Below are 24,959 nucleotides of genomic sequence, written 5' to 3' on the forward strand. Positions count from 1 at the left end.
CTGTATCAATATGTTATTATGTGCCCAAGGCAAGGGTCCAGATTCTTCAGTTTGCATGTGGATATCCAGTTATCCCTGCATCATTTGTTGGAAAGACTATCTTCTGCCCCCTAAATGGTCCTGACACTCTTGTCAAAAAACAATGGACCACAAATGTGTGGGTTTATTTCAAGGCTGTCAGTTCTATTCCATTGACCTGCAAGTCCATCCTTATGCCAGTATCACACTGCCTTAACTACCATAGATTTGGAATAAGTTTTGAAATCAGCATGTGTGAGACTTCAACTTTGGTTTTTTTAATTTCATCATTGTTTTAGCTGCTCTGGGTCTCCTGGTCTTGGTGTAAATTTTGGATATGCCAGCAATTTCTGCAAAGAAGCCATCTATATCTGGAAGTTTGGTAGAGATTATATTGAACTTGTAGATAAATTTGGGAAATATTGCCATCTTAGCAATGCTAAATAGCACTTAACATCAAAATGAACATGGAACACATATTACTTTAAAAATTTTGTTTTTTATTTTTCTTAAAGCACATTATTGAATGTCAGTGACTTTGCCCAAGGCATCAGCCTGTCCAGGACTTTGCCAGGTGAATGGACCTGGAGCTACTAGGCCCAGACATAGGGACCCAAGTCATATTGAGCAAAGTACTCCCTGGTCGGGGCCACGTGTGAGAAGCCAGTCTGAAAAGGATGCTGAGCAGTGGGTTGCTGTGGAGCACCGTTTCCACGACCGGGGGTGTGATGCGCTTACTGTCTGGGAATTTCCTGCAGCTCCTAGATGACTGCACCTAGGAAGACTGGTGTGGAAGGTCTCACGCACTGGCCATAGTGGCCATCCCGCAGGATGCGTTCCACATGGCTCACGGAGAACAACTCTGCTTGGTCAGTGCGAGAGCGTGTCATCCTATGGCCACGAGACGCTCAAGGTCTCTTGCGGGGCGGCATGTTGGATATTGTGTGCAATTTTTCTGACCACCCTAGCACTGCATTGCAGAGGAGTGTGGCCTGACGAGGTGCGGTCTGGTGTGGTGGGATGCATTGCAACGAGATGTGGTGCAATGCTGTACAGTACTCCAGTTGGCCCCAAACTCTCAAGACAGTAGGTACTCAGCTCAGGACCAGACTCCATATCCTAGTGACCATGGACCGGCCCCTCATTCCCCCACTGATCAAGGAGCACGCTTTGTGATGTACATCCGGGAGGTCATTGCTCTCGCATTGGCCCCGGGGGGTCCTAGGCCTGCAAGGCTAAGGTGCAGGTGCGAGACTGTCACCCTGCTCCCTGACACCTCCCTCGGAGGGCAACACCACGTCCTTGCCTATACTAGTGTCTTCTTTGATTCCCAGTTTTACTGAGAAATCCCTGACGTATGTCACTGTATAAGTTTGCAATATACAACGCTGTTTTTTTTTATATTTAAGGGACGAATTTGTTAGCAAGCAAGCGCAAAATCATTCATATAAAGTTTTTGTAAGACTGGTAGTTTTACCACTCTGTCCCCCTGGCTGTCACAATATCATCCTCATAAAAGGTTCACCTATAATGGATGCATGAAGCGACTCAGTTCCAGTTGACAGAGGCCTATTAAGTTACTTTTTTCTTTTTATTATATTTTGGTATCATTAATCTACAATTACATGAGGAACATTATGTTTACTAGACTCCCCCCATCAGCCAGTCCCCTGCTCCCCCAGGCTCGCCCCCCACATACACCATCACAGTCACTGTCCATCAGTGTACTAAGATGCTATAGAATCACTACTTCTCTTCTCTATGTAGCATAGTCCGACCCATGCCACATCCTTATGTTTTGTCTGCTAATAGTAATGGCCCTTTTTTTGCCATTATACCTCCCTACTCACCCATCCTCTACGGTTCCTTTCCCTAGGGTAACTGTTAATCTTTTCTTGGTTTCTGTGACTATGCTGCTGCTTCGTTCCTTCAGTTTTCTTTGTTCTAATACCCCACAGATGAGTGAAATCATTTGGTACTTTTCTTCCTCCACCTGGCTTATTTTAGTGAGAATACTCTCCAGCTCCATTCACACTGTTGCAAATGGTACAATTTGTTTTCTTCTTATGTCTGAATAATATCCCATTGTATATATGCACCACATCTTCTTTATGCAGTCATCTGCTGATGGACACTATGGTTACTTCCATTTCATGGCTTTTGTAAAGTGCTGCAATAAACATAGGGGTGTGTATGTCTTTTTAAAACTAGGCTCCTGCATTCTTAGGGTAAATTCCTAGGAGTGGAATTCCTGGGTCAAGTGATATTTCTACTTTCAGTTTTTTGAGGAACCTCCATACTGCTTTCCACAGCAGTTGTACTAATTTACATTCCCACCAGAAGAGTAGGAGCATTCCTCTTTCTCCGCATCCTTGCCAGACTTTGTTGTTGTCTGCCTTTTGTATGGTGGCCATTCTTACTGGTGTGAGGTGATATCTCACTGTGGCTTTACTATGAATTTCTCTGATGATTAGCGATGTGGAGCAACTTTTCATCTGCCTTTTTTGGCCATTTAATTTCTTCTTTGGAGAACGGTCTTTTCAGATCCTCTGCCCATTTTTTAAATTGGATTATTTGCTTTTTGGGTGTTGAGGCACGAGAGCTCTTTATATATTTTGGATGTCAGTCCTTTATTGGATCTGTCGTTTATGAATATATTCTCCCATACTGTAGGTTACCTTTTTGTTCTATTGATGGTGCCCTTTGCTGTACAGAAGGCTTTTGGCTTGATATACTCCCACTTGTTCAAATCTGATTTTGTTTCCCTTTCCCGGGGATACATGTCCATGAAAAATTCACTCATGTCCATGTCCAAGAGATTTTTGCGTGTTTTTTTTCCCATAAATTTTATGTTTTCATGACTTACATTCAGGTCTTTGATCCATTTCAGCTTTAGTATTGTGTATGGGGTTAGACAATGATCCAGTTTCATTCTCTTGCATGTAGCTGTGCAGTTTTGCCAACACCAGCTGTTGTAGAGGCTGTCATTTTCGCATCGTATGCCCATGACTCCTTTATTGTATATTAATTGACCTTGTATGTTTGGGTTAATATCTGGACTCTCTAGTCTGTTCCACTGGTCTGTGACTGTGTTCTCTGGCCAGTACTAAATTGTCTTGATCACTGTGACTTTGTAGTCGAGCTTGAAGTTGGGAAGCAAGATCCCCTCCCATTTTATTCTTTCTTCTCAGGTTTGCTTCGCCTCTTTGTGGTCTTTTGTGATTCAATATGAATTTTAAAAATATTTGTTCCACTTGGTTGAAGAATGTTGGACAATTACTCTTAAACAATTATTAGGTTCCTATGTGTGTCTGTCTCATCCATGTTTTCAGGAAAATTTGGTTGGTGGAGAAATCATAGACGAGAAACAGTACATTTTTTATCAAGATAAGCAAACAAATACTTCAGCTTCCACAGGGCAAAACCCTTGCTAACACTTCACCAGTGCAATATATTAAGCAGTTGCATTAACGTATTCTACAAAGCAGAATACTTATAATATTGCCATTTAGAATTCTGAAATACTTTTTAACTGAGTCTTCTGATGTCTCAATAAACCCTTAAAGTACCATATACATTGCTTAAGAAATCAGTTGATGGAGAAACAGTATTTATATGATGTGGAGTCCTGAAATCACAATGTGTGTGCCATGCTATATTAAAAGGTTTCAAATTCCCTATCCTGCTTCTAGAATAAACATACCTCCTAAGTATTCAATTTCTACATTAATGAGTATCTAATAGTTACATTCACAAAGGGTTCTGCATACCATACAAGTCTTTCACTTGAATTTTTCACTGAGATCACAGTCCTCAAACTGAGGGAAGAAGTTAATCTTCACATGGGCATAATAAGGAGGCTCATTATTTCAAAGAACCCAGCTGAATCCTTTCTGTAAGAAAACTGGCAAGTCTTTAAAAGCTAACAATGCCACTAAACTTTTCATTAAGCACAACAAATATGAAAATCACACCCCTATGGTTGTGTTTAAACTATATAGCTCATTCTTCTGGAATACTGTAAGTAAGTGCCAATTTGAATCTCCTACAATACAGAACATTTTCTCAGCTTTATCAATGTAAACGTAATGAAGTTAAAAAACAGAGTCTCAGTGTCTAGTAGTGGCTGAATGGATAAAGAAGATGTGGTACACATACACAATGGAACACTACTCAGCTAAGAGAAAATAAATCATCCTCTCAATAGATTCTGAAAAAGCATTTGATGAAATTTAATATCCACTCATGATAAAAACTCCCATCAAAATGCATATAGAGGGCACGAACCTTAACTTAATTAAATGACATATATGACAAGCCCACAGACAACACAACGAGCTGAAAGCTTTTCCTTTAAGAAGAGGAACAAGACAAAGATGCCCACTCCCCCCACTTCTATTCAACGTAATACTGGAGGTCCTAGCCACTGCAGTCAGACAACAAAAAGGGAGAAAAGGCATCCAGATTGGCAAGGAAGAAGTGCAATGGTCCCTTATCAGATGACATGATATTGCTCATAAAAATACTCTAAATACCTATACTCTGAAAACTACAAGACACTCTTAACAGAAGTTAAAAGAGGACACCAACAAATGGAAACATCCCATGCTCTTGTCTAGGAAGAACTAATATCGTCAAAACGGCCATCCTGCCTAAAGCAATCTACAGATTCAATGCAATGCCTATTAAAATAGCAACAGCATTCTTCAATGAACTGAAACAAATAGTTTTAAAATTTATATGAAACCACAATACATCACATATAGACAAAGCAATCCTGAGAGGGAAGAATAAAAGCAGGAGGCATCTCACTTCCCAACTTCAAGCTCTACTTCAAAGCCACAGTAATCAAGATAATTTGGCACTGGCACAAGAACAGAACCACAGACCAGTGGAACAGATTGGAGAGTCCAGATATTAACCCAAACATATACAGTCAATTAATATATGATAAAGGAGCCATGGCCATACAAAGCAGAAATGACAGCAATTTTAACCACTGGTGTTGGCAAAACTGGACAACTACATGTAAGACAATGAAACTGGATCACTGTCTAACCCCATACACAAAAGTAAATTCGAAATGGATCCAAGACCTGAATGTAAGTCATGAAACCGTAAAACTCTTAGAAAAGAACATAGTCGAAAGACTCTTGGACATAAACACGAGCAACCTCTTCATGAACCTATCTCCCCGGGGAAGGGAAACAAAAGCAAACATGAACAAGTGGGACTATATCAAGCTGAAATGCTTCTGTACAGCAAAGTGCACCATCAATACAACAAACACTCATCCTACAGTATGGGAGAATATATTCATAACTGACAGATCCAATAAAGGATTGACATCCAAAATATAAAAAGCTCACATGCCTCAACAATCAAAGTGCAATCCAATCAAAAAATGGGCAGAGCAGCTGAACAGACAGTTCTCCAAAGAAGAAATTTAGATGGACATGAAAAGATGCTCCACATCACTAGTCATCAGAGAAATACAAATTCAAACCAGAATGATATCACCTCACACTAGCAAGGACCACCACCACCCAAAAGAAAACAACAACAAATGTTGGCGAGGTTGTGGAGAAAGGGGAACCCTCCTACACTGCTGGTGGGAATGTAAACTTATTCAACCATTGTGGAATGAAGTGTGTACCTCCAAAAGCTCAAAACAGAAATATCATTAGATCCAGGAATTCCACTCGTAAAAATTTACCCTAAGAATGCAGCAGCCCAGTTTGAGAAAGACATATGCACCCCTATGTTTATTGCAGCACTATTTACAACAGCGAAGAGATGGAAGAAACCTAAGTGTCCCATCAGTAGATGAATGGATAAAGATGTTCTACACATACACAACGGAATATTATTCAGCCATAAGAAGAAAACAAATCCTACCATTTGCAACATGGATGGAGGTAGAGGGTATTATGCTCAGTGAAATAAGCCAGGCAGAGAAAGTCAAGTACCAAATGAATTTCACTCATATGTGGAGCATAAGAACAAAGCAAAATCTGAAGGAACATAACAGCAGCAGGATCACAGAACCCAAGAATGGTCTAACAGTTACCAAAGGGATAGGGACTGGGGAGGACGGGTGGGAAGGGAGGGATAAGGGGGAGTGGAGGTGGGGGAAGAAAAGGGGCATTACGACTGGCATGTATAATGTGTGTAGTGGGGCACGGGGAGGGCTGTTGCAATACAGAGAAGACAAGCAGATTCTACAGCATCTTGCTACACTGGACACTGACTGCAATGGGGTTTGTGGGGGGACTTGGTGATGGGGAGCCTAGTGAACATGTTTGTTCCTCACGTAACTATAGATTAATAACAAAAAAAAAAAAACTGTGGTAGGATACTAGGGGCGGTGATGGATATAATCTATGTCCTTGATGGTGATGTTTTCACAGGTGTATACTTAATCCAAAAGTCACTGACTTGAACAGTTAAGTAAATACAGCTTTTGACATATTATATCCCAATAAAATACATTTTTAATCACATGCATTAAATAAAAGTACATTTCTGTAGTAAAAAAAGAAACCCTAAATAAGAGATTGGTTATGTAGAGTAGTGATTATATACAGTGGAAAGAATACCTTCCATTTACATTTGTATTTATACTTTTCAGTTCACATGCTGTTTGTCAAAAAACCCCCAGACTTTCTTGTCCATTAAAATAACATCAAATTCACACAAATACAGTCAACATTTGTAGATTCTGTATTTACTAATATGTCTGGTTAGTAAAATTCACTTGTAATCTCACAATCGATACTGTGTGGCCATTCACTGATGTGCACATAACAGCAAAAATTTTTACTTGCCTGGTATGAATGTTCTCAGAGAAAGCTAAGCAAGGTGAAAATGACCTACAAATATACGTACTTTTCCAAGTGAGTGCCACTTCTACTCCTTTTTTTCCTACATCTTGTCGCATCTTTGCTATTAATGGCCCCCAAGCAAAATACTAAGTGCTGTCTAGTATTCTGAAGCATAGGAAGTCTCTGACATGCCTAATGGAGAAATTACATTTTAGATAAGCATTGACTAAGGATGAGTCATAAGGCTGGTAGCCTTGAGTTCAATGTGGATTAATAATGGATATGAAGTAAGGTGTCTTTTTACAGATATGGATATAAGACCAGTTAGTATAATAATAGGTTGATGAAAATATGATCAGAGGTTTATAGGCCCTAACCCTGCATTTCCCCTAGGAGCACTGGTTCAATTATTTGCTAACTCAGTGTGCACAATGACTTTATAGAATATAACTAATGTAAATAACAAGAACTGCCTAAAAGAATGTGCCAAAAGTATGCGTCTGTTTAATGTGGGAAATTTTTGAAGGGTCAATGCTTAGTTTTCTTTCCTCTAAATCCTTATACACATGGGAAAGGGTGAATCAGTTCTTAGTACAACAGTGCAATGTATTTGAAATAATGAACTCATCATTATGCCATGGCATATTTTCAAAATAATTAATTTTAACGTGTAGTCCTTAAGAACAAAAGAATAACCAGAACCAAAAACACACCACAGGACAAAACCATTCTTAAACCAAATTCTAGTTGTGAATTAAGCAAAACAATTTCTATAAAACAAAACAGCAAAATATTAAATAGTATAGAACAGGATCTGTATTTTTCGCAGGGATTTTTGCAGGGACATTTGTGTTATAAACTGGTTCCAAAATATTACACACATTCACAAGTTATCAATTCTTTTTAAATATAGTATTAACTCAAGTTTCTTGGATTTCTGAAGCAAATGTTTATTCTAAAACAGCACTTCAGAATTACACTTATGAGAAGTTTATGTTTTAAACTTCACAACAATTGAGTTTTGGAATGGAAATGGATCTGGGACAATTCTTGCCCTCAAGCAAATTGTGACTGACTAGAAAATCAGACAGACATCTTGGTGCAATGTTACTTCCAAACACTGGAATTCTGATGACATCCCCTTCACTGGTCTCCTGTAGAGACAAAATTTTAGAACCTTCACCTAATAAACTCTATCAGAAAGAAAACACATCAAATATAGTCTCTTATTAAGTTCCATACATTCTGGCATAGCAAAGTTTTGCATAGTTATTTTAATATCTTAAAATTTCTATTTTTAAAACTTTCACATTTTCAAATCCCATCAAAAGAATGAACTGACAAACATTGAAAATAAAGAATATCTGTAACTAAAAACTGCTTGTTTGTTACATATCTCCCCTGATTATATTTTTTTCTTCTGTAAGACTAAAAACGCTTGGCAAACAGCTCTTTTGGGGGTTAACTGCTGTCATTCAGGTAATTTTGTCCTCAGTGGCTACACAAACTTACAGCGCGACATGCTAATGTTGCCATTAGCATAACTACCCATTTTAGAATGATTGAAGTAGTTACAGAATAATAGGGCAATGAAAAATACCCAGGAACAATGTTATATACCCGTTTTTCCAGCATTATCCATATTAATTCAAAGGCTACTTATTAGCCTTAACAAAGCTGCTATAACTAAAAATCAACAAGATACTACTGGTATGATTGATAATGGATGGGCTCTTTTGATCCAATTGCTATGAAGATATACTGCTTGCAGAATGCAGCAGACCTAAGAAAAATTCTTGTTTGTAGCTGACTCCTAATCCAAAATTTTTTCTTGCTTAAGAGTTCACACACATTAATATACTATATACCCTTTACCATTTACATATTAGTACCAGCCATTTATTACAAAAGACTGCCCACTTTTCCTACAGGTGGCTTATATATTGACAGCAAATTTCTGAAAATAAAACAGTGAATATACTTTCTATAGTAAATGATTTTTCTAGTTTTAAATACAAGCCAGACACAGAAAAAGTCTGGACTGTAAGGCCTGAGTGTGTGGTTAAAGGAACCAGTTAAATACGGGTGTTTCACTGATCCTTTATTTGAGACAGGGATACTTCTTCATTGCCTCCTTCATAATTTTCTTGTGCTTGTTGACCAGTTTGCTGGTAGCTGTTCAAGGGATGTGCTGCAGGCCCTGTATATGGCTGACCATGCACATGATTACTCTGAGGGTGAAAGAGACCTGTAGGTTAAACTTTTCACATATCACAATCAAATAAAAAGACGTGAGCTGAAATTTGTATAAAAGCAGATATGTCTATTTCTAGGAATTTATCTTTAAAAAATACTGCTCATGCAGTAGTTAAGTAACTTAGAAGTCTATTCCTGAATTGCTACAAGTACCACTATGACAAACAATGTTTTGAGAAAAAGCTACACATGAATCTGTGAGGTTATGACAGAATATTATTTTTCCTCTCACCAAGAAAGTGTTTTGACACTGTTTTTTCACCAATGCCTCTGATAACCGAATTGGTTCCTCTAAGTGTGGTCCTTGATTAGCCCTACCAAAATCAGTGGGAAACTTGTTAGAAATGAAAAGTGTTGCACCACACTCACGCCAACTGAATAAAAAATTCTGAAGGTGGGACATAGCAACGTGTATTTCTAACAAAGCCTTTAGGTGATTCTCAGGAATACCTACTGTCTTAAAAGATCTGAATTTGTCATGTTTGTGTTTTAAACTCAGGACCATCCTCCTAAAACTTATCCCCAAAATTTTATTTGGGAATGAACATTTGATCATCTGTGTTTCTCAGCGAACCATCTATTAAAAAATCAAAAACTTAATAAAAAATACATTCTTAGTGAAAATCAGTCCTGCAGCAAAACCAATCAAGACTTCCTTAACATTTATTTGATAGTTATGAATTTTATGTTAATGTAAAACATCACCCATTTTTATTAATTAAGGCCTGTGTAGTTGGCAGAGGAAATACCACATGGGCAGACAGAAACATGCTCTTTCAACCCAGTAACTCCTCATCATCTTGGCAAGCTATTCTAGATAAACTGTTACTACATAACATTACAACTAGTAAGTTACAAAACATTTAAGACAAATAAATGCTTTTAAGTAAAGCACAAAGAATTGGTTTAGGGGATAAAAATTAAAAACAAAAATACTCCGACTCCTATTTACCTGCTGATAGTGAGATCCAGATGAATTAGTATATAATGGGGCATCTTCTGCTGCAGAGGACTGATGCTCATCTGGGGTATCTTGGTCTTCTGGATGCTAGTTTTAAATATTTAAAAGAGATTAGAAGTTTGATTATAAAAGCAACTTAAATTTATTTTTATTCTACCAGTGAGACAGTTAAAAAAAATCTAAAAAGCTGCCATGTTTAATGTTTTTTCATTTACTGTGATAAAATAACTTGCAGTTAGAGAAAAACTTTTAGATTATCCTAAATATGTTCTTAGACAGTTTCACAGCAATTTCTCCAAAATATAGAGAACAGAGGAGGTTAAGCTCTGTTGATGACTTAAAAAAAATCAATCACCACTAAACACTAAAACAAACAAACTGCAACACATATTCTTTACACAGTAACATGGCCTATAAAAAATTACTTTTCTTTCTTCCATTTCTATTTGCTGTCCATTGATGGCTTTTATTTATTTTTTACCTCCTCTGGACAGAATTCACAAGCTTTTTCGAGTGTCATCCTAGCACTATGTGACCTCCGTAATAAATATGAACGTGATGATGTTTTATTGCTTTGCACTGGAGAAGACCAATTGTTATCACTGCATTGAGGGTTGCCAGTGTACGGTATTTTTTCAAGTTCACATGCAAGCCATTCCACTGCACAGATCCACTTTCTTATAAGATCTCCATTACCCTTCAAAAGAAAATAAAATTATTCAAGCAAAAGAATTGGAATAATTTCTGTGTTCATTTAAAATGCAAATTCCAAATTTCCATGATTCCAGTTACTACAAAACTTAAGAAAAGACTCTCACCTTTAATATTTGGTAAGCAACAGGACAACTGCTAAACAGAGCTACAACACATTTTATACACTGATACGCTCTTTTTTGATAGTGATTTTTAGAGCAATGGATTATTATAAACAATCCATCTCGATCATCTGGGATTCCTTTAAGAGCATTACAAATTCTAAAAAAGAAGAAAGAAGATATAAAAATTTGTGACAGGTAGTAAACATTTGAAGCCTACTGTGCACCGTTCAGCACACGTTTTTTTTTTGAAGTGTCGATCTAATCTAGTTAACTCTCTTAAGCTTCGGTAAACTCATTTACTTCTTGAGAAAACAAGTACAGAAATAAAAAAGCAGCCACATATCCCAGACTTATACTCAAGTTGGGAAGTTGGCTACCAGTCCGACCTGAGAATTTGAAGTCTTAACAAACTGTCATCAATCCAAAATGCTTTTGCTATAAGAATACCAATGCTGCATTGTTTTTATTGCAGTTATCTACAAGTATGTCTTATCTTCATGACTAGAGAATTGTTTTGCTTTGAATCAGATCATTTTTAAAAATTGTATCTTGGAGTGCAAAGTGAGGTTCTAGTGACTACAAAGTGATATCACTTGACAATACAAAATTAACTAGAATTCTCTTCCTTAGAATACACATATGGTGGGTAAAGCAATTTTCACTGGCAAGAGTAAAATCTGATTCAATTGCTATTGACAAATGATTGAACCTCAGTTCCAGCCACATCTCAACATAACATTTACCTTGGCAATTTAAAAATCAGTTATGGGAAAAACACACCTTTTCGCTTTGCAACAGTACCTGGAGAAAGTTTTCTAAAAAAAAAAAATCCTTTAATTTTACTGAATAGAGTATAATTGTATTCCCAATCAAAACCAAACATGTGTGTATATGCATGTGTAGGCTTGTTTGCCACAAACATGTTTATAATGTCAGTGGTTTTTCAACCTAATCATTTCAGACAAAAAAATGTAACATGCATAGGCACTGTTTATTTTGAAACACGTGTAGTATATAGTTTTTTCATTCATGTTTTAAATGATAATGAAGTTGACAACTCACTATTTCTGACATAGTATCATCAGTGCAACTGCTTTCATATACCTTGTAATCAAATACTGCCTTTCCCTTCTTGTTCTGTTGCCTGTAACAGTGTCTGGCACATAGTAGATACTTTGTAAATATCTCTTAAATAATGTCTACTGAATAAAATACATGTTCATCATACAAAACATTTATTTCAAGCTTGTGCTCATAATTCCCTGTCAATTTGTACCCAAAAGCCCACCATTTCCCACATTAACCCAGTATTTATACTTTTACGATCACTTCCTTGGTAGAAAAAAGAAAACCAGGTGTGACTGATGAGTTTTAAGACATACATAAATTACACAGTAAACAACGTAAGTTTAGAAGCTCTTTAAAAAAAACAAAAGAGCTCATTAAAATATATCCCTTAAGACTTATCAAACTGTCTCATAACACTGAAATAGGTACTGAGTAATATATAGTGGTAGCTTAGAAATTTTAAATTTTAGTTTCATGGCAACTAGTTTTGGTTAATGCTATCTTGACAAAACTGATTTGTTTGAAATCTATGATGGTGAATTAGGTGACAATTTGAAAACTAATTAATTCAAGAATCTTGTATTTTCAGTCCCCCTGAAATTTAGTGATCTATCTTTTAAGCACTGTGTTCTTATACAAACTTTAGTTTTTCCTAATAACTAATGTGACAGTATGTATACATATTTGTTTCCTATATGAAACTATTTACTTCCTATATTAAACTAGTTTCATCAGTGAAACTTGCAGGCTGAATTTTAGCACAATGAACACACATAGGAGGAATTCTGGAAGGAAGTCTGAGGCCTTTTAGGAAGCTAACAGTTCTAAAAACTCATATTAACTCCCCATATACTAATAAGAGAACTAATATGCTGGGGATTATTTTTAGAAAACAGTATTACCTAGTATAACCAATTAAGAAAATGAGTGCAATGTAATCCTACAATATTAATAGAACTTAAATACATAAAAAAAAAACCAATTCATTTTCTTTAAATAAATTAAAGAAAAAAACTAGTATTAAGTATGAAACGACTAAGAGAAAAGAATAAAAAATGGACCTATATTGAGATGGGTGCAACTGCTCCTTCATTTTTATGACATCATCATATGTTTTTAAAGGTAAAACATTTAATAGAGCTTCAAGGAGTAAGAATGTATTTTTCTACTGGCAATTCCATTCATTTCTAGAATCATAAAAAATGTACTTATTCTGGAAGCAGACAGAGTATGTACCTGAGAGTCTGCCAGGAATCCTCAATCAGTAAAATCTGCAAAAGCATATCCAAATATGGCTGAAGTTCATAGGTGTCTGAGGAGGCAACCTAAACATAGGTAAAGTATAGTTGAATTACTTATTTAAAGGAATAGTGAATCAAATTGTAGACATCTGAATGTTTATTTTCCTTTAACCTGCCAGAGAAGTTCACAGAGGACAGTAGATGAGAACTGAGGATTCTCCCAGCAGCAAAAATGAAGCAAGCTGATGGTTTCCTCTGAGTCACTACAATCTTCAATAATTTTCTTCACGTAACTTGTTCTCACAAATAAAATGTCCGCCACATTCTGCTGAATTGGCATTATAGGCTGTGATAAATTAGGGTCACCAAAAGGATTTGGAAGAGGAGGATTACCTAGAACAGATTTGTCATCAATGAAAAGCCAACTGACTTCTTTGCAAACTTACAATACTGAATTTTATTTCTAAACTGGCAAGTTAAATTAAATTTCTAAGCACAATAAAATGATCAGACAGAGTTAAGATGATAAAGACGCATAACTAAATGCTGACATTGAAGGAAAAAAACCTAGTTACGATTCTTAATGCAACCATTTCACAAATAAGGAATTTTTATCGTAGTAAATTATAAAAGGTTCTCTTTTAAACATGTGAGAAAATTAATGGTTTAAGATATAATATACCCAAAGCATGGATCTTCACTGTTTTTTGTTTTTATAAATGTTCAGAATTTTAACTAAGTGCTATATAGGAAAGTAGCATTATTTTTGAACTACTGAAGAATGGATGGAACATTCCACTTTACCATTGATTGAAGACTGCATCCTTGATGAGACACTGCAACAGCGGATCAGCTGAGCTACTACTGAGTATAACTCGCCTAATTCAGCATATTGATACTTGATTGGAGGACCTGGCCCTTCATCTAAAGACACAAGCATAAAGGTAGCAGGTACATCCAATTTCAAGAGCTGTGTCTTTTCTGTCATACCTATAAAAAAAAAGGAGAAAAGTAATGTGTAGGAAAAACAGAGAAACCAAAACAATTAAAACGACAAGTGCTGCATTATTGAAAAAGTAATTAATATAGCCACATACTATTTTTATGATTAAAGCTCATCCCATTTATTTAGACTGCAGAAATACAGATGGAATGCAGAAAAAACAGAAAATACATTGACTTAGTCTAACTATGGAGTAGTGACCATGACTCTGGCATTCCAATTACAGAGCCCTAAGGGAAAAGTAGCTTTTTTAGGACTGAGAGTAGGGGGCTAAGATAGCAAATCTCAACAAAGAAAGGTAAGATGATAAAAATAAACTAAATAAAATGAGAAAAATATTTTGTAAACCTGCCTCCTCCCCCACCTTCCTTCATATCAAAAAAACTTCTTGAGGAAAAAAAGCATCTAGATTGGCTGTTCCTACTTTCCTTATTTTCCCCTTCCTCATGCCCATTTAATTTGTCCCAAACTTGTTGGTTTGAAATGCAGGAACAGCTCTCACACTTAACTACCTTACTCTTCTTGAAACGCTTTAGCTTTGTATTCCCTTGCCCTCATTTTATTTCTACCTCTCTTTTGAAAACTTCTTACTTCCAATCTACAGTAATGCGTATCTTTATGCGGGTTTCAAATTTTGGATATCACACTGTTTTGTGGTCTTCTTAGATGTCCAACACTGTCAAAATTTAACCTGCTAATCTTCAAGTCACATCTTGGACTTGATAAACCTCATTAGTACAGTAGCCCTTTCATCCTTGGTGGTTACATTGTAAGACACTCAGTGGGTGCTTGAAACTGTGGATATACTGAAGAAAAAACCAAAGTGTGGCATCTGTGTGTGTGTGTGTGCGCGCGCGTATGTGTCTGTGCACACGCGCGCGCCTGTGTATAAAGTATACAGGCATATCTATGAGGAAGTTTAATTTGTAAATTAGACATAGTAAAATAACAGTAATAGGACATAACAATCGTACTGTAATAAAAGCTGTATAATATGGTCTCTCAAAGTATTTTACTGTACTCTTCATTCTCCTTTTGATATGAGATAATGAAATGCGTGTGTGATATGAAATGAAGGTGAATGATGTAGGCCCATGACATAGTGTTATGCTTCCCATTGACCTTCTGATGCTACGTCAGGAGGAGGATCAAATCACATGCTTCCCTGGCTGAGGTTGGCTTCTGGTAACTGAAATTGCAGAAAGTTTTCAAAACCACAGATAATGGGCAACCAGTGTATGCTATAGTGGTTCTCGATGCCCTCATGGTAAAGCACAGACTGTCTAACAAGACTTGCCGAGAGAGCATGATTATAGCATTTTGCGAGTCCCTTCTGCTATTTTAAGTCACAAAGTGGCCTTCAATATCCAATGACCCAGGTCTTTCCATCTACCATTTACTCTGTTTACCAACCAATTCCTATACCACCTTCTCTAACAAGCCTTTTCTTACTCTCTAAGCATAGTTCAGATATTCCTGGCTTGTATTTCACAGCACTTTGCATTTTCTGTTGCATCATGTAATACTTGTAATCCATTAATATTCTTCATACATTGCTGTATTCCCAGGACCACAAAAAGAGTTCACAAATTCTTATTTGACACTCAAAAAGTTCTATGAAGTTTTTTGTAAGGTTGGTGTTATGGCATTTCTGGCAAAAACCTACCTTGATTAGACATGTGTTATCTTTTCCTTTATCCATTACCCACTGATTGCCCAGGAATTAAAATTCATTATATATCACAGAAATATTTATATGATTGACTGTAGGGTGCTGACACATACTTCCTTGGGGGATGTCACAAGTATGGCAAATGCACTGTTTCACCTTTTTTAAAATCTAAAAAATTCTGAAACCTCAGAGAGAACCAAGATGGCGGCGTGAGTAGAGCAGCAGCAATCTCCTCCCAAAACCATATATATTTTTGAAAATACAACAAATACAACTAATCCTAAAAGAGAGACCAGAAGACACAGGACAACGGCCAGACTACATCCACACCTGCGAGAACCCAGCGCCTCGTGAAGGGGGCAAGACACAAGTTGTGGCCCGGCGGGACCCGAGCATCCCACACCTCAGCTCCCGGCGGGAGGGGGAGAGTCGGAGCGGGGAGCGAGAGGGAGCCCAGGACTGCTAAACACCCAGCCCTAGCCATCCGCACTGGAGCGCAGACACACAGTGCATGCTTCGGGTGCTGGAAACTAGGGAAACAGGACAGTTAAGGCCTGTGAGCGGGTCCCCACAGGCGGCGCACCCGGGACAAAGAAAAGCGAGTGCTTTTTGAAAGTCTTATAGGGACAGGGACCCCACAGCTGGACGGAAGCGCCCTGGGACAGCTAGTCAAGCAGCTGCGAATCCCAGGGAACTTTGGGCACCTGACCCCCTGCAGCGCAGCTCGGAGGCCCCTCACCGTGGTAAACAGCCTCCCGCCTGTTCCACCTCTGACGCGGCTCCTCCTCATTGGAGCAGCAGCCCGAGGCAGGCCATGCCCACAGCAACTGCAGGGCTAAATAAACTCCATAGATGCTGGGCTAGATCAGAAGCCCCGTCTGCACACAGCTGCCCAGCACAAGCCGCTAGAGGCCACTGTTCTCCCAGGAGAGGAAGGCCTTAAACTGGCAAGAAGGGACTTTCTCTTACCCAACACACACGCCAGCTCCCCACAAATACATCTATCACCATGAAAAGGCAGAAGAAACTGATACAGACCAAGATCACAGAGGCAAACCCTGAGAAGGAGATAGACCTAACCAGTCTTCCTGAAAAAGAATTAAAAATAAAGCTCATAACCATGCTGATGGAGCTGCAGAGAAGTATGCAAGAGGTAAGGGATGAAGTCCGGAGGGAGATTACAGAAATGAAACAATCTCTGGAAGGATTTATAAGCAGAATGGAAAAGATGCAAGAGGCCATTGATGGAATTGAAATCAGAGAACAGGAACACATAGAAGCTGACATAGAGAGAGACAAAAGGATCTCCAGGAATGAAACAATATTAAGAGAACTGTGTGACCAATCCAAAAGGAACAATATCCGCATTATAGGGGTACCAGAAGAAGAAGAGAGAGAAAGAGATAGAAAGACTATTTGAAGAAATAATTGCTGAAAACTTCCCCAAACTGGGGAGGAAATAATCCACAAGACCATGGAAGTGTACAGAACTCCCAACAGAAAGGACCCACGGAGGACACAACACCAAGACACATAATAATTAAAATGGCAAAGATCAAAGACAAGGACAGAGTTTTAAAGGCAGTGAGAGAGAGGGAAAAGGTCACCTACAAAGGGAAACCCATCAGGCTATCATCAGACTTCTCAACAGAAACCTTACAGGCCAGAAGAGAATGGCATCATATATTTAATGCAATGAAAGAGAAGGGCCTTGAATCCAGCATGACTATCATTTAAATATGAAGGAGGGATTAAACAATTTCTGGACAAGCAAAAGTTGAGGGAATTTGCCTCCCACAAACCACCTCTACAGGGTATTTTAGAGGGACTGCTCTAGATGGGGGCACTTCAAAGACTAAACAGATGCCACCAGAGAAAATAAAATAACAGCAAAGAAAGCAGACCAACCAAATACTAACTAAAGGCAAAAAATAAAATCAACTACCCACAAAAGCAGTTAAAGGAAGCACAAAAGAGCACAGAATTAAATAACCAACATATAAAGAACGGAGAAGGAGGAATAAGAAGGGAGGAAAAACAAAGAATGACCAGACAGTGTTTAAAATACCTCAATAAGTGAGTTAAATTAGACAGTAAGATATTAAAGAAGCAAACCTTGAACCTTTGGCAGCCACGAATCTAAAGCCTATAATGGCAATAAGTACGTATCTTTCAATAATCAATTTAAATGTAAATGGTCTGAATGCACCAATCAAAAGACACAGAATAATAGAATGGATAAAAAAAGCAAGACCCATCTCTATGCTGCTTACAGGAGACTCACCTCAAACCCAAAGACTATAGGAACAAAGAATGACTGAAGGAACCAAACAGCAGCAGAATCATAGAACCTAAGAATGGACTAACAGCTACCAAAGGGAAAGGGACTGGGGAGAAAGGGCAGGAAGGGAGGGATGAGGGTGGGGAAAAAGAAAGGGGACATGACGATTAGCATATATAATGTGGGGGGGCACGAGGAGGGCTGTGCAACGCAGAGAAGATAAGTAGTCATTTTACAACATCTTACTGCGCTGATGGACGGTACTGTGGTGGGGTTTGTGAGGGGGATTTGGTGTGGGGGGGACCCTGGTAAGCATAGTGCTCTTCATGTAATTGTAGATTAATGACAACAAAATTAATTAATTAAAAAAAAATTCTGAAACCTAAACCCGTATCTAGCCATAAGAATTTAAGATTAAGATGGACAATCTACACTCATTTATGGCAGTGAAAATTGGCATTAGATTATATCATGGGTCAGCTGTGAGCAGCTTAGGAAGCAGTATCTAAAATGGAAACGGAGTAAAATAGGATTTCTGTAGTCCTTAAATTTGTAGTTTTGCATAAAAAAGGATTAAAACAAGGATGTTATTTATATTTGGTTTGTGTTTCAATTATATGCTAATTCTTCGAAATTTCAACAAATTTCAAACAATACGCTAATTATTTGAATCAATTTCTCATAAAAACCTAAAAATATGTATTGCAAAACTCATAACTAGACTACACCAGAAAAATCAGGAACTCTGAATTGCTGGTACACCAACACCTAAATCACTGACATTTAAATTTATAACTCAACTATAACAAATTCATTCTTTCCCTTCTTAATAAATTAAGAATAACTTAAAACAACACTGAAAATACTACAGAATTTCTTATGTACACTTGTGGCTATCCATCCATTCATTCAACTGTGACTGAGTACCACTATGCCAACTCCTGAACACAGAAATTTGCAGTCTAGTTGGAGAGGAAGACAGTAATACCTAAAACTACCAAAATACAACGGTACACAGCATAACACAGTAACACAGTGTAACTTTTTAGGTAAGCATGTGAAACCATAGAGAAGAAATGCACCGATGCTGTGAGAAAAAGCAGGATCCCGTAATATGCTATTTTTGAAAATTAAAATTATTAACTGATAGTGTTCCCAACAGGAGAATTGAAGTGAATAATGTGTGTAATATTATCCATGATTTTATCTTAATTTTAGCAAAACATATGTACAGGCCAACTTCTTAAATGACAAGTACCAACAAGTAGGATCCTTTAAAAAATACATATATCCTCAGATGGAGCCGAGATGGCATGAAACTCACACCATGCTCCTGGCTAGGGAGAATTAATATTGTCAAAATGGCCATCCTGCCCAAAGCAATATACAGATTCGATGCAATCCCTATCAAATTTCCAAGAGCATTCTTCAATGAACTGGAACAAATAGTTCTAAAATTCATATGGAACAACCAAAGACCCAGAAGACCCAAAGCGATCCTGAGAAGGAAGAGTAAAGGGGGGGGGGGATCTCGCTGCCCAACCTCAAGCCCTACTACAAGAGCACAGTAATCAAGACCATTTGGTACGGGCACAAGAACAGAGCCACAGACCAGTGGAACAGAATAGAGACTCCAAACATTAACCTAAACATATATGGTCAATTAATATTTGATAAAGGAGCCATGAACATACAATGGGGAAATGACACTCTCTTCAACAGATGGTGCTGGCAAAACTGGACAGCAATGTGTAAGAGAATGAAACTGGATCACTGTCTAACCCCATACACAAAAGTAAATTTGAAATGGACCAAAGCCTGAATGTAAGTCACGAAACCTTAAAACTCTTAGAAGAAAAGATAGGCAAAAATCTCTCAGACATAAACATGAGTGACTTCTTCATGAACGTATCTCCCCAGGCAAGGGAAACAAAAGTAAAAATGAACAAGTGGGAGCATAAGAAGCTGAAAAGCTTCTGTACAGCAAAGGACACCATCAATAGAACAAAAAGGTATCCTACAGTATGGGAGAATATATTCATAAACGACAGATCCAATAAAGGGCTGACATCCGAAATATACAAAGAGCTCACACACCTCAACAAACAAAAAGCAAATAATCCAATTAAAAAATGGGCACAGGATCTGAACAGTTCTCCAAAGCAGAAGTTCAGATGGCCAACAGACACGTAAAAAGATTCTCCACATCGCTAATCATCAGAGAAATGCAAATTAAAACTGCAATGGGATATCACCTCACACAAGAAAGGATCACCACCATCCAAAAGACAAAGAACAACAAATGTTGGCAAGGTTGTGGAAATCGGGGAACCCTCCTACATTGTGGGTGGGAATGTAAATGTGTTCAACCATTGCAGAAAGCAGTATGGAGATTCCTCAAAATGCTCAAAATAGAAATACCATTTGAGCCAGGAATTCCACTTCCAGGAATTTACCCTAAGAATGCAGTAGCCCGATTTGAAAAAAACAGATGCACCCCTATGTTTATTGCAGCACTATTTACAATAGCCAAGTAATGGAAGCAACCTAAGTGTTCATCAGTAGGTGAATGGATGAAGAAGATGTGGTACATATATACACAATGGAACATTATTCAGCCATAAGAAAAGAAATCCTATCATTTGCAACAACATGGATGGAGCTAAAGGGTATTATGCTCGGTGAAATAAGCTCGGTGGAGAGACACTAGTACCAAATGATTTCACCCATGTGTAGAGTGTAAGAACAACAAAGAAAAACTGAAGGAACAAAACAGCATCAGAATCACAGAACCCAAGAATGGACTAACAGTCACCAAAGGGAAAGGGACTGAGGAGGATGGGTGGGAAGGGAGGGATAAGGGTGCGGAAAAAGAAAGCGGGCACTACGATTAGCATGTTTAACTTGTGGGGGACACGGGGAGGCCTGTACAACACAGAGAAGACGAGTAGGGCTTCTGCAGCATCTTACTGTGCTGATGACAGTGACTATAATGGGCTTTGTGGGGGGGACTTGGTGAAGGGGGAAGCCTAGTAAACATAATGTTCTTCATGTAGTTGTGGATTACTGATACCAAAATAAAAATAAAAATAGCAGAATAAAAAATACACATATCTTTCCCGAACCCTAGGAATTTTGATTCATAGGTGTGGGATGTGGCCTGGGAATCAGTAGTTTTTAAAACAGCATTAAGAGATAAAAATATGAGTAAGACAGTTTCTGAACTAAGGTTAGATCAATTAGCAACAGAACAAGTACACAAAAATACTTTACTGTACAAGATGAGAAGTGCTATTAAAGAGTTATACAGAAAGTCTGAAGTGGGTTTTAAAATTTTAAGTACGGAATACTACTTCTGTCTAGAAGATATTAGATCTCATTACTTCAATTAAAATGCTTTCATCAAATATGAAATAATACAGCAAACAGAATTATGAGAAGTGCTTACCTAAACTGGCATACATTACAAACAGACTGAAATACTGCTGTAAATGATGGCCATGCTCTGAAACTTCCCTTCTCAGGAGATTTAAGACTGCCCTTAGTAAGTGGTCACTCAAGCTTAAGTTTTCACAGGCCTGTAAAAGACAAAATATTTTATTGGCAACAAGCTCATATATGTAAAGCTGCATCACTTAGACATGTCAAGAGAAAAATTATTAAATATAGTTGTCTCAGAGAGGGAATGAAGAACTGAGGATTTCACTATAGAAGCTCTATGATGTTGTTACTGCAAAAAAAAAAAAACCCATGTAGATAAAAAGGTTACTTGAAGATTTAAAATTAGCCATCGTAAAAATAAACCTTAACTGAACATACAATTGGAAGTCTACTATATAACTGCAAGTAACTGAATAAACAGAAGAAAGTTTCCTTATGTTTTAAATTGCCCAATAATCATTATTCATTAATATGAAATACTTTCAATCAACTCAGTAATGCAGGCATGTATTAATTATGTTACACAAATGAATGTGTTTACTTCTTTGATCTTGATAAAAAGAAACTTTATTCTTTTTGCATTATTAGTGAAAAGCTTTCAATTACCTGACTGGAAGGCCCCAGAGATGTAAAAGATGAAGGGCAAGGCCCATCTTGCAATGAAAAATGTGCAATAAATACTATAAGTTTTGCAAACGCATCCCTCACTTCGGTACTAGGGCACTCCAGAAGATATTCAGAGAAGCGATTTGGAACATTAAAAAGAACATTTTGAGCAAACCAAAAACGTACATTCTTGCAGTGATGGAGTAGAATGCACAGTGCATCATACCTAAGAGAAAAATATACGAGTATCAATTTTATTGACGTGCTTCTATTTCGATGGCTCCAGTGAACCAACAGGTTTCTATGAACCAAAAAAGATGTTCTTTACAATTAATTAGGCCTGAGACTTGGTCTAGTTCCTCAATTACAAAAATGAATAAATGAGAACTTGTGTAGGTAGATGCAAATCTATAATCAGACTCTTCCTGATTCAGTGATATTTCCTTAACAAGTATTCTGAATGACGCTGAAAATAGTTGTGAAATCAAGGTATTCTAATGTCCCCATCATTTTTACAATCAGAACCTTAACCTGAACAGTGTAACTATTTTTTTTAAATCTCTATTAAATACAGAATTCCATCTACAAAGATTAAAGCATAATGCTTTCATGATAAAATACACAAAAAATGAAATGGAAACAGGAGTCAATTTCTGAATATTAGAAGCACATCAAGCAATTGTATTTTGATTTTTCTCTCAACATTCCTACTAAGATTTTTATTCTATATTGGAAATTTGAAAAAGGATTCCAACAATAGGGAAAAGTAAAGCACCACAGTAATGAACCACACCAACTCTTAAGTTTAATATGAATAAAATGAATAGCTATATACCAATCACTGGCAGGGCCACGGACTATTTTCTTTGTGTGAAATCCAGTGGTGAAGAGGAATTTAGCTGCAAGTTGAATACTAGTCATACTTATTTCTTCTGCTTCAGGCAACAAGTGATCTTGTCCTTAAACACAGCACACATATACAAACAAATTTTTGTTTAAAAATGCTCCATGTTTAAAACAACTTAGCTAAAATTTTGTACTTATCTTAGCACTTCACCAGATCATATTTCAAAGCAATGCTTCTGTAACAAAAATAACTATTACAAATAAAAGCTCTTTTACATTTGTAGATACTGACAGACACAATTCAAAGGTATGGCAGCTTAAATATTTGACTCTGAAGTAATGAACTGAACATGCTCACATATTCAAGATGAAAATGAGACTAATGATTTTATGGGAAAAAAGGTACAAGGAAAGAGAAAAATATTAAGCACATATTGAAACCCGGCAAGAAATCCTAAAAGTGAAATAAAAAGTATCCTTTACTAGTAAGAAGCTAAATGCCAGACTTACCTGGAGCAGGGCTTAAGTAAATACCATTACATGTAAGTAGTTTTTTCATAAACTGAAAATACTCTACAGTGTACTGCATTTGGTTATGCATGAATTGCACATTTTCTTTCCATACACTTCTCCCAATGGCTGGTGACATAATCTGATGGGATCTTGTGAGCTCTGATATATATCTTATCATTTCATCATCTTGGTCTATTGTGTCCATTCGTTCATAAAAAAGTATATAAGCATTCCACCACCTTTGCTGCTGCAGGTATGACACGCACTTCGTCATACGATCAAATACTTGTCTCACATATTCTCCACCAAAGCACTCATTTTTCATTTCTTCATCATCATCCATTTTACACTCTGTTACATCTCCATCATCAAATTTATACCAGCGATTTCTCTCATCTTTATCATTCCTTTGAATGATGTAAGAATAATAATGTCCAACACTTGCTTGACCACTGTGCACAAGCACACCCACTAGTCTGTATTTTGCGCTTACTGCTGTCTCACTTTCAGACTGCACGTCCTGTTTTATCAATTGACTGTCTGGGTTTACATTATCTCTTTCCAGCTTTGCAACACCTGGTACTGTGTAAGGTCCCATATCCAGTTCTCGTGGAAATTCAAAATAATCATTGAATTTAACTGGACAGTCTCTTTCCCAGTCATAGCCAAATCGTTTCAATTGGATAGCAAGAACAGGAGGTAATTTTTTAATTAGCAAGCGCTTTACTGTATCAACCTACAAAGAAACAAGGAATATACATGCATGTTTTCATAATCCAAATAATAACTAAACAACAGAATTTGAAACTTCACCATCTATCTACATTTACAAATAGATGACTAAATGATGATGAACACAAAGCCACCTGTCACAGTGACTTACTCAAAACATTTATACTAAAACTAAAAATACCTAGTCTCTCATTTGCTGAGAACTACAAAAATTATGTGACACAGAAACCAATTAGCACCTGGTTCCTTAATGTTACTATCTGTCCGATGCATACTGCTGTTGGATCATGTTACATTTTTGATGTTTTACCTTTACGACAATGAATAGGATCTGCTATGAGCAACTGAAGAAATACCGGGAAAGACATTTATTATTTATCATACCTGTATATTCAAAGACATGTTATGGACTGATCCTATAAACTGGTTAAGTTGCTCTATAAAATTAGTTGGCTGGGTCTAAAAATCAGACCTGGGTTTAAAGCTTAAGTGGGTGTGAAAATGTTATGTAACCAAATAAAATCATGTCAGTTTTTTTAAAGTTCAAGAGTAACCTGAAGAACGAAAGGGGAAACTACTAATACCAACTCCTCAGGTTTGAGTTCACTGGTAATTTTGACTTCTAAAATTAATCTTTCAATTGAAATGGTTTTTCTTGACAACTGGCAGCATTTATAGT

The 24,959-nt window shown here is 37.2% G+C and overlaps 1 protein-coding gene across 3 annotated transcripts in view; it reads right to left on the bottom strand.

Moving 5' to 3' along the window:
* Positions 1–7,885: 7,885 nt before the first annotated feature.
* LOC130682066 (probable ubiquitin carboxyl-terminal hydrolase FAF-X) overlaps positions 7,886–24,959 on the bottom strand; it is a 167,138-nt gene continuing 150,064 nt past the window's right edge. For all 3 annotated transcript variants that reach the window (XM_057496189.1, XM_057496190.1, XM_057496188.1), the window contains 11 exons: positions 23,546–24,284; positions 23,025–23,148; positions 22,190–22,415; positions 21,591–21,720; positions 13,991–14,176; positions 13,359–13,579; positions 13,182–13,270; positions 10,878–11,034; positions 10,541–10,756; positions 10,051–10,146; positions 7,886–9,073 (listed from right to left, as the gene is read on the bottom strand). In XM_057496189.1, the coding sequence (XP_057352172.1) occupies positions 8,933–9,073; positions 10,051–10,146; positions 10,541–10,756; positions 10,878–11,034; positions 13,182–13,270; positions 13,359–13,579; positions 13,991–14,176; positions 21,591–21,720; positions 22,190–22,415; positions 23,025–23,148; positions 23,546–24,284 (2,325 nt within the window). In that variant the 3' untranslated portion in view covers positions 7,886–8,932. The remainder of the gene's footprint in view (positions 9,074–10,050; positions 10,147–10,540; positions 10,757–10,877; positions 11,035–13,181; positions 13,271–13,358; positions 13,580–13,990; positions 14,177–21,590; positions 21,721–22,189; positions 22,416–23,024; positions 23,149–23,545; positions 24,285–24,959) is intronic.

This window comes from Manis pentadactyla, chromosome Y (assembly GCF_030020395.1).
Source record: "Manis pentadactyla isolate mManPen7 chromosome Y, mManPen7.hap1, whole genome shotgun sequence".
Taxonomy (NCBI): Eukaryota; Metazoa; Chordata; class Mammalia; order Pholidota; family Manidae; genus Manis; species Manis pentadactyla.